This window comes from Cynara cardunculus, unplaced genomic scaffold (genome assembly GCF_001531365.2).
Source record: "Cynara cardunculus var. scolymus isolate 2C unplaced genomic scaffold, CcrdV1 Un_Scaffold_3318, whole genome shotgun sequence".
NCBI classification, from domain to species: Eukaryota; Viridiplantae; Streptophyta; class Magnoliopsida; order Asterales; family Asteraceae; genus Cynara; species Cynara cardunculus.
Window position 1 is genome coordinate 3953 of NW_020201429.1, and position 10391 is coordinate 14343.

Below are 10391 nucleotides of genomic sequence, written 5' to 3' on the forward strand. Positions count from 1 at the left end.
AGAAAATAAACAAATATTAGTTAATTGTTTATTTTCTAAGAAGGTTGCTTATATAAATCAGTAAATTGTTTTGATGATTTAAGCGCCGTAATTTGAGTAAAGTAATTATTGTGAAGTTTTAATTTAGAGAGATGAGATTATAAGATATTAAAATGTTTTTGGGATGCCATCGAGTTTTAGACTTGGGGTTTGACTAAAGTTAGTCGAGGTTAACCGAATTGACCAAATGTTGACTTTTGGCATGTTTGATCCATGTGGATTTTAATGATGGGTCAAATAGAGTTGTTTGAGACATATTAAGATGCTCGGATACGAAGTTTGACTTTAGGTTGGGTCAGAATAACAATAGTTGACTTTTGTTGACTTTTTGAGAAATTAAGACGTTAATGAGATGTTATGGTAAGAAATGTATAGGCATTTGGTCAAGATCTATCAGTAATCAATCTATACGCAATCATGTGAGTGAGTCTTCATGAGACTTACAATGAGATGCATACCTATGTATAAATTTATTTTCGAGCATTATATGATTTATATGATAATGTGTACATATGCATGATGTTTCAGTTTACATATACGATATATTTTACATGTATGTTATTTTATGATTAGTTGCATGCTATGTGTTTATTTTGTTTTCAAATAATTCTAGCATGTTATTTCATTTGAAAGTTTCATGATCAATTTTAGCGGGTGAGCATTTGACCAAGAAGTCACATGACAAGTGGCACAACCCTGTAATGAGTGTTTAGACAAGTGCAGGTCGGACAACTCAGGGAATGCTAGTGACTAAATGACTCATACCCGACAGACAATTTATGAGATCTCTTTTCTTTCAATGTTGCATGTATTTTCAGAAAATTGTACAGGTAATAGGTGAATTCTTTTGTTTTCTAGAAACCAAGTTTTATGAATGTGATGATACTATATGGGATCACTAGCCAAATTGTGTTTTTTTTATGCTTATATTTCATTTACTATTTGATATTTAATCAATTTTAATTGATTGTACGCTTGTTGATAGTAGTTTTTTTTCTTTTTAATATGGAATGCATATAGATTTGCTTTGATAATGAATTCTTGATGCTTATATTATATTTATCTTTTTCATATATCATTAATTGATTATGAAATCATGTATTTTTGCAAATGTATTTTTACAAATGTATTTTTGCAAGTAGTAGTGGTTTGATGTAAGTTATACTTTGCACACCTTATTTGTTAACATTTATATTGATTATTTAGTGGAAAAAAACACTAAACAACTCACTGGGGGTAAATTGGTCATTTTAACCAGTTCTGTCCAGTTCTGTCATGTCTTACCAAACGTTGAACAATTGTCCTGTTCTGTCATGTCTTGTCCTGTTCTATTCTATACTATACTATTTGTATACCAAACGCACCCTAAATAACCATAAGAACTAAATTTGTAATTTACTCTAAAGTTTGACATTTGAACAACACCGGTGAATCGGGTCGGAATCCGGTCCAATAAATACGACACCTAAAGAGGCCCATGGGTGACCCGTTTTCACCCATTTGTTTTAACTTTCAAGTCTCTTCGCCGCAATACGTTTCAGCAGTCGAAACGAGAATATGTCGAACAGCGACGAAGAACTTCGCCGGAGGAAGTACGAAGAAGCTTTAGAAGTCAAATCTCTTAGGCGGATCATCTCCGCTTATCTCAAGTAATTCAATATCTCCGTGCTTACTCATGTACAATTTGTCGGTTGCTTGCTCAAACTGCTTATCTAATCGAATTGTTTTAAGTTCCATTTTTTGATTCACTGTAGTTATGCAGATAGAAAGATTGAATTGGCTATTTGAATTGCATACTGTTTCAGTTTGATTTTTTTTTGCTGTGAACCAGTGGCGGATCCATAAAATATCATGGTTGGGGGCATATTAGGAGTGTCGAAAAATCTCGAAACCGAACAATTCGTCCAAACCAAAAAAGGTTTTAGGTTTTCATTTACGGCTTAAATGGTTCTATGAACAGAATAAAGATAACTTATTCGGTTGGATTTTCAGTTTTTTTTTTACTATTTTAGTTAAACCAACACATTATACTATATATATATATTCTCTACAGTTTACACTTAAAACAAGTAAACACATTGCTCGTTAAATAGTAAGACATTAGGTTTGGGTTGAGTTCTAAGGAGAAGTATGTATGTGTTAAGTTGAGTTGTTGTTTATTGAGTACCGGGGAATATGAGATTGAACCAATTAAAAGCATGATGTTTATCATAGTTGGGGGCATTTTATTTTGGTGTTTGGGTCCCAATAGCAAACACTAAATAAAAAATATTTTTTAATCAATTGTGAGGCATTTTGTTGGGGGCCTTTGACCCCTATTAGACTCATGTGTATCCGCCCTTGCTGTGAACTGCCTGCTCAGCCTTTTGACTTATGAATTGATCGTAGGTTCTAGTTTGGTTAAGCTTCTTAGGATTCTTGTATGATTAAAATCTTCTGATATCTACGTTGTTTGGTTGATGTTGATGGATTTTTATTTTGATTCTTTTTGTTTTGGCAGTGCTGGCATTTTGGCAATAGAAAATTGGTTCATTACTAGGGACCACATTAATGTGAAACAATCAATGTGTTCGCAAAATGAAGTAAACATCAATGAAGTTTATTTTTTGTAAGGATGAATATGCCACAAATGCAACTATAACAAGTGATTTCTAGGGTCACAAAATTAGTAGAGATCCAAGAGCACAACTAACATAACCACAAATGCGGATAACAATGATTTAGATGTTGCACAACATGCTCCAATGAAGGTAAACAACCAATAGCATAGATAATAACAAGATATGCCAAGATCCATACGCAAGTATTTAACGTGGTTCCACTATCATTGTGATAGTGTACATACACCAAAGAGAGAGAGAGAGCAAGATTTTATTACCACCAAGGAGATTACAAAGTGCTTGTAAAAAGATCCTTAGATCCAAGATCAACTGGCAAATCTTTAAGAACACCAAAAACACCAAGAACACTCTCATAAATGCACATATACTAGATAAAGAAAGTTTCTAGAGAGAGTATAATAGGTGTTATGTGTTGAGGAAGCAAAGTGTATGGATAAGTGAGGTTTTGGCTGAAAAGGATTCTATAAAAACAATAGAATAGACAAAAGGAGTAAAAGGAAAAGTTAAAGCATGGGAAAAAGTAAGGGCTGGCCACCTATCTGTTGCCAACGAAGAGGACACATGCGGCTTACAAGGCCGCGGGAAACACATTGACATAAGGTGGATTCCAGTTAGTGAGTTGTGCTGGTAACACCGCGGGTTTGAGCTTTGGAAACACCACGGGAAGACCAACAGAGAGTCCTGCGACTTGGGGCACGATCCAAAGCCGCGAGGAAAGTCGCGCACCATTTTGTTCTTGTTTCCCGATTCTTGTGCAACATCAATGTAATATAATAATATCACATCACTCCACCATCATGCACAAACTCCCGATAGCGAAACGAATCCCAGTCCAACGAAATACGAGTCCTAATAGTTGAACCAAAAATAGTAGATGACACTGTAAATTGGCACGAGGTAGCAATAAATTAAATTCCAACTATGATGAGCTTCGGCATGGCCAACACCCCATCAAAGTTACAAGCAAACAAATAATCTCAAATGCACAATTCATTAAACAAGGTAGAGCAAAGCAAAGCTCTAAGCACTTTACAAAGTAATTGCTTCAAAGATGTCGTTTTTGTCACCTGTGGTAATATCTTCTTTCTTGCAAAGTGCCAATGGCACTAACACAATTGAGAGAGTCCTGCGACGTGGGAAAAACCGCTGAAAGACAAACAGAGAGTCCCGCGACTTGGGGCGCGACCCCGGGCACGACCCAAATCCGCGGGGAAAGTTGAGCGCTATTCTGTTCTTATTTCCTAATTCTTGTGCAATATCAAATGTGAAATAATAGTACAACATATTTGAAGAGAGAAATATTGCTTTATTGTCGTCACCATTGAAGTTGATTGCATTACTATTTTATATAAATTTATTTGGAAGTTTCTTAGGAGAATAAATTTATTGAATATTTTAATATTATAACTTATGTTGAGATCTCTAAAATGGAGAAACTGTTGGAGATAGAATGATTGTTTTTGGAGATTCAATTTTTGCTTCTCCATTTTTGGAGTCATTATAGAGAATCTGTTGGAGATGCTCTAAAAGAAAGGCAATTGCATTAAATATTCAACCAAGTTGTAGAGAACACTCTACATTGATGAACAATAATAGGTCGAGGATCAAATGCGTACTAGCATTTGGAGAGTGATCTACATTAAAGTATCAAATCCGTTCGGTCCAAGGAAACCTTTGCACGCCTCCGTTACCTTTTGGGAGGCCTACGCCCCCATAGAAACTGTCTACCTGAGACTGTCCCTTGGCCCGTTTAACTAAAGAAACTAGCTAAATGTACATTCTTTGGGATGTTATCCGTGGGTGACAAGCACCCATGATGCAGGTGCAGTAGAGACAGAGTCGGACTTGTGTGCACCTGCAGTACAACACTTGCAACACAAGTCAAGACCACTATATTCAATAAAGACCGTAAAATGAAGTGATCAAGAAGTCCTAAATATATTTGCGTCTTTTCTAGAAGATTATAATTTATTTTAAAAGTTTCCTTATTAAGTGGTTATTTAGTTGGTTATTATCTTTCGTTCTTATCTCCTTATCCTAGAAGGTTAGTTATTTTTCAAGGTTCTCTAAGCAAGTTGGTTTCATCTAGTTTCGTACGTTTCTAGGATTTTTTTAGAGGGGTTTGGCTTTGCCTATAAAAGCCCTTTTAAAGCTCTTCTGTAAGAGGCTTATGATTGAATAAAAACTTCTGAATTTGAGTGTGTTCACTTTCGTTTCCACTTATCACAAGAGGTCAGGGCCTTTTGCGTAGTGTGTCAATCTTATCCTAGGTGATCCTTAGGTGGCGGCTAATCCTCAACGACTTTTTGAAAACCTTAACGACCCTTCAAACACGAGAGTTTGGTGTTGCCCTGTAACAACCCAAGGCTGCTGAAACCAAATGTGAGCTTGCTGTGGATAGTACAATTTTGCTTCAACGTCTCAATGAAGAATAATCTTTATCTTCTATACAATTTCAATGTGTATCCAACATATGGAGGCTGGTTGAAAACCATGTGGTTTCTTGCCAACCATATAGTCCGAAGGGTGCCTGGATGATAAGGATCGGGATAAATTAGTTCAAGGGGATAAAATGTTAAAAGTTTATAAAAGGAGGGCTAAAAGGGGACAATCGGAAAGTGGCTAAGTCTGTTAGAGGAGAGAGGCTATATTGTTGGAATGGAGGGAGCGTAGGGGACAGGCTGGGATTTCCTACGTTTTACAATTTTGGCTCTCGTTTCCTGCTGAGAGAAGGGAAGATTCCCTGGATTGTTAATTGTTCTTCTTTTTCATTTCAATTTCAATCAAATAACCTYCTTCCATAGTATTTTTCTGTGTTAATTCCAATTGCTATTTCTACTCTCTATCATTGGTCCGACCTACTGTGACCTGCCGTGACCTGCTGTCGTGATCTGCTGCCGTGACCGGTCGTGACCGGTCATGACCTGCCTCGATCATGGTTCAACCGTCGATGGAAACCCGTTCTCAATCAGCACGTCTCGATCAACACGACGAACAGATTGCTAAAATTCAGTCTGATATTCTCGAAATCAAGGCCTCAATGGATTATGAACGAGTTGAGTCAATGGAATTTCGTAAAATAATGCTTGGCTGGGTGAAACAGCAGGAAAGACAACCTTTCTCACTTCCTGGCGATGCTTCTGGACTCGATAGGGTCACTCCACCACCAGCTACTCCGGGCGGTATGGATTTTCTACCACCAACGATGGGGAACGCAATTCGGCCAGGGTCTGGAGAAGGATTTTCTGCTGGTTTACCATGGGTTGTGAAGAAGATCAAGTTGCCAGAATTTTCCGGTTTTGACCCACAAGGATGGATTCAAAAAGCCGAGTTGTATTTCAAAATCAATAACACTCCAATTGATTTGCGTATACGACTGGCGCAATTAAGTATGACAGGGGTCGCTGTCCATTGGTTCACCATTGTGAAGCAAGTATACGAATCAATTACTTGGGCGCAATTAACCAAAGAGCTGCTGCATCGTTTTAGTGGTCTGGAAATTCACAATTCTTTTGAGATGTTGGCAACCATCAAACATGTATCCTCTATCCATGACTACATCGATGATTTCGAATATATGCTCTCGTTAGTTCCTCGGTTACCAGAGGAACAGTCGTTGGGGTATTTTTTGGCTGGTTTGCGTGATGACGTCAAGCAATGGGTCCGTTTACCTCGTCCCAAATCACGTCTTGAAGCTATGTATCTGGCGAAGGACGTGGAGGAGATGCTCCATCCTTCATCAGGAAGCAATTCTCAATTCCGCTTCAGGTATCATACTGGTCCTGGTCCGGGAATGAATTTTGAGGGTGGAACGCGGGCTGTGCATGTGGGCCATTCGGAGTTAAGAGGATCTCAGGCTATATCTACAACTTCTAAACCACCAATTTCACAAGTTGATCCTAAAAAATCCTTTCCTAATTATCGTTCTTCAGCTAGTGCTTCGACAGATTTTGCGAATCTGTTTAATCGAAATCGTGGGGTTCGCTCTCTCACACGTTTTGAGTGGGACGAACGACGGAAGAAGGGCTTATGTTTTCGATGTGGGCAGCAGTTGGGGCCTGGTCACAAATGTCCTGACGGAAAACTCCGTATTTTACTGTTGGGGGATGATGAATTGCAAGAGGAAGACGGAGCACTTCGCAACTTGGAAACCTGTGAGGATCAGGAGGCTTTGGAGAACGATAACCTTCCCACCGGAAGTTGCAATTCCTTGGAGCTCTTAGGTATGTTTTCGACAGCCAATTCGGGTGGTAGGACTCTTAAATTTGAAGGCTCCATTTCGGGTATTCCTTTAGTAATTCTAGTCGACAGTGGAGCGACTCACAATTTTATATCCCAAAAATTGGTATTGGCATTGGGTCTTCCGATTTTGGTCATTCCTGGCGTCCGGATTCAACTCGGTGATGGGCATCAAGTGTTGGTTACTCAAATGTGTTCAAACCTTAAGGTAATGGTCGGCTCTTGTGAATTCACTGTCAACGTGTTGTTATTCGACATGGGACACCTGGATGTGATTTTGGGGATGGAGTGGCTTAAGACGTTAGGAGATGTTGTGCATAATTGGGAAAATCAATCCATGCGCTTCATACATCATGGAGTTTCCATTGGTCTTCAAGGAACGCCCGGGCATCTTATTGCACATTCTTCTTTACATAGTTGGTTGGCTAGCGATGAATATTCGGGTGTCTTAAATCTGGCACAAAACTGTTCTGGGAAGTCGTGTGCAGCACCGTGTCTAACAGATTCACAAACTCGAGCTCTTCAAGAGGTTTTTGGACGATTCAAAGCTGTTTTTGCTGATCTGAAGGGCTTACCTCCGAGCCGTAATCACGATCATGACATTACCTTAATGGCACCCAATGAACTCATTTGTGTGAGACCTTACCGATATCTGCATATGCAGAAAGAAGAAATAGAAAAACAGGTAAGGGAGCTGTTAGCTGTGGGAATGATTCGACCCAGCAAAAGTGCTTGTTCGATCCTTTTCATTTTGGGTAAGGGAGCTGTTAGCTGTGGGAATCATTTTGGTGAAAAAAAAAGATAATTCATGGCGTATGTGTGTGGATTACCGGGCTCTTAACAAAGCTACTATTCCGGATAAGTTTCCTATTCCAGTCGTCGAGGAATTGTTGGACGAGTTAAAAGGGGCTCAGTTTTTTTCTAAGCTCGATTTAAAATCTGGATATAATCAGATCAGAATGAAGGCCGATAGCATCGAGAAAACGGCTTTTCGWACACATGACGGGCATTACGAGTACTTGGTGATGCCATTCGGCTTATCCAATGCTCCGGCAACGTTTCAAGCGGTAATGAACGACATATTCAGACCCATTCTTCGCAAATTGGTGGTGGTTTTTTTTGATGATATCTTGGTATACAGTGCTTCATGGTCTCAACATCTCCATGATTTGGCTCAAGTGTTACATATTCTGCGGTCCAATCAGTTTGTTGTCAACCTAAAAAAGTGTTCGTTCGGTCAAAAGTCCGTCAATTATTTGGGCCATATTATCTCAGGTGCCGGAGTGGCCATGGATCCAGATAAAATAGGGGCTATTCTTGATTGGCCACCGCCTAAGAAGATTAAAGGCTTAATAGGATTTTTAGGCCTCACGGGATATTACCGTAAGTTTATTCGTAATTACGGGAGTATCGCAAAACCTTTGACGGAGTTGACTAAGAAAGATGCTTGTCAATGGAATGAGGATGCGCAGTCAGCCTTTGAACAGCTAAAACAGGCTATTGTATCTGCTCCGGTGCTAGTTTTGCCTGATTTTAGTTTGCCATTTGTGGTTGAATGTGACGCGTCGGGTAGAGGATTGGGTGCTGTCCTAATGCAACAGCATAAACCAATTGCATTTTTCAGTAAAGCTCTTAGTGAGCAGAACTTGAGCAAATCTGCGTACGAATGAGAGATTATGGCGTTGGTCTTAGCCGTGCAACATTGGAGGACATATCTGTTAGGCACACGCTTTGTTGTGTACACAGATAATAAAGTTTGAAATTTTTGCTACAACAAAGAATTTCCAACCCAGGTCAACAAAATTGGATTGCAAAATTGTTGGGATACAATTTCGAAATCTATTACAAACCGGGTAAAGAAAATAGAGTGGCTGATGCGTTGTCTCGCAGAAGTGACGAAGGAGAATTGTGGCAATTGGTTTCCACACCAATTTGGGTCCAAGGGTCTCAGTTAATTGAAGAAGCAAAGGCCGACGCGGACTTGCAAAAAATCATTCAAGGATGGGTTCGTCAACCGACTGATTTTCCGTGTTATGAAGTAAAACAGGGCGTTCTCTATTACAAAGATCGATTGGTAATTCCTCGAACATCGAAGTTTATTCCGGCTCTATTAGCAGAATTCCACGTTACGGCTTCGGGAGGGAATTCCGGGTACTTGCGTATGTATCGGAGATTGGCTGCCAATCTTTATTGGTCGGGCATGGTTTCTCGAGTTCAACAATTCGTGTGTGCTTGTGACGTGTGTCAACGGTGTAAAGCTAGCTCCACCGTTCCGGGGGGGCTGTTACAGCCTCTAAACATTCCAGAAGCGATCTGGGAGCATCTGTCCATGGAYTTTATTTTGGGTCTGCCGAAGTCCWAGGGATTTGACGCTATTTTGGTKGTGGTTGACCGGCTTTCTAAGTATAGCCATTTCATTCTGTTAAAACATCCTTACTCAGCTCGTTCGGTGGCTGAAATCTTTGTCCGGGAGGTTATCCGACATCATGGAATCCCGAAGTCAATTGTAAGTGAGAGATCCTCTTTTCTTAAGCCATTTTTGGCAAGAAATTTTTCGGTTACAAGGAACGAAATTACACATGAGTTCGGCTTATCACCCTGAATCTGACGGGCAGACAGAGGTCATCAATCGTTGCTTAGAATCATACCTGCGGTGCTTTGCAACTGATCAGCCGCGAAATTGGGCTTCTTGGGTTCCGTGGGCAGAATTTTGGTATAATTCTTCCTTCCATGTGACAACGGGTAAGTCACCGTTTGAAATTGTGTATGGTAGGAAACCACCATCTGTATTACAGTTTGTTTCGGGAGAAGTACGGGTGGAGGCCGTTGCCCGTTGGGCAGGAACTTCGGGATCGGGATGAAGCCCTCAAGCAACTTCAAGCTCATTTAATTCATTCCCAGTCAATGATGAAGGAGCGAGCGGATAAGAATAGGAAAGATGTTAGTTTTGAAGTGGGGGAATGGGTATATGTTAAACTTAAGCCATATCGACAGATGACAGTAGTCCACCGAATCCATCAGAAGTTGGCAGCACGTTTCTTTGGACCCTTCCAGGTGTTAGAGCGCATCGGGCCGGTGGCTTATAAAGTTCAACTTCCGCCAGAATCACGGATTCATCCCGTCTTTCATGCGTCGTTACTAAAAAAGGCGGTGTCTCCGAGTAAAGTGGAGTCAATCTTACCCCCCGAATTGGAGTTAACGGTCGAGGATGTGGCTGTTCCAGATTTGGTGATGGCAGAACGTACCGTTTTGGTGCAACACGAGTCGGTCTTACAATGGCTTATTAAATGGAAGGGTCGTCCGACTGATGAAGCCACATGGGAGGATGCGGTGGTTATTCAAAATCAATTTCCTGATCTAAATCTTGAGGACAAGATTTGTTTGGAAGAGGGGAGTAATGATAAGGATCGGGATAAATTAGTTCAAGGGGATAAAATGTTAAAAGTTTATAAAAGGAGGGCTAAAAGGGGACAATCGGAAAGTGGCCAAGTC

General features: G+C 40.1%; 1 protein-coding gene across 1 annotated transcript in view; it reads left to right on the forward strand.

Annotated features, from left to right (window-relative positions):
- The first annotated feature begins 1575 nt into the window (after positions 1-1575).
- Positions 1576-10391, forward strand: part of LOC112503588 (carnosine N-methyltransferase-like) — a 46416-nt gene continuing 37600 nt past the window's right edge. Inside the window, exon 1 of the mRNA XM_025107601.1 lies at positions 1576-1688. Coding sequence (XP_024963369.1) covers positions 1597-1688 — 92 coding nt within the window. The 5' untranslated portion in view covers positions 1576-1596. The remainder of the gene's footprint in view (positions 1689-10391) is intronic.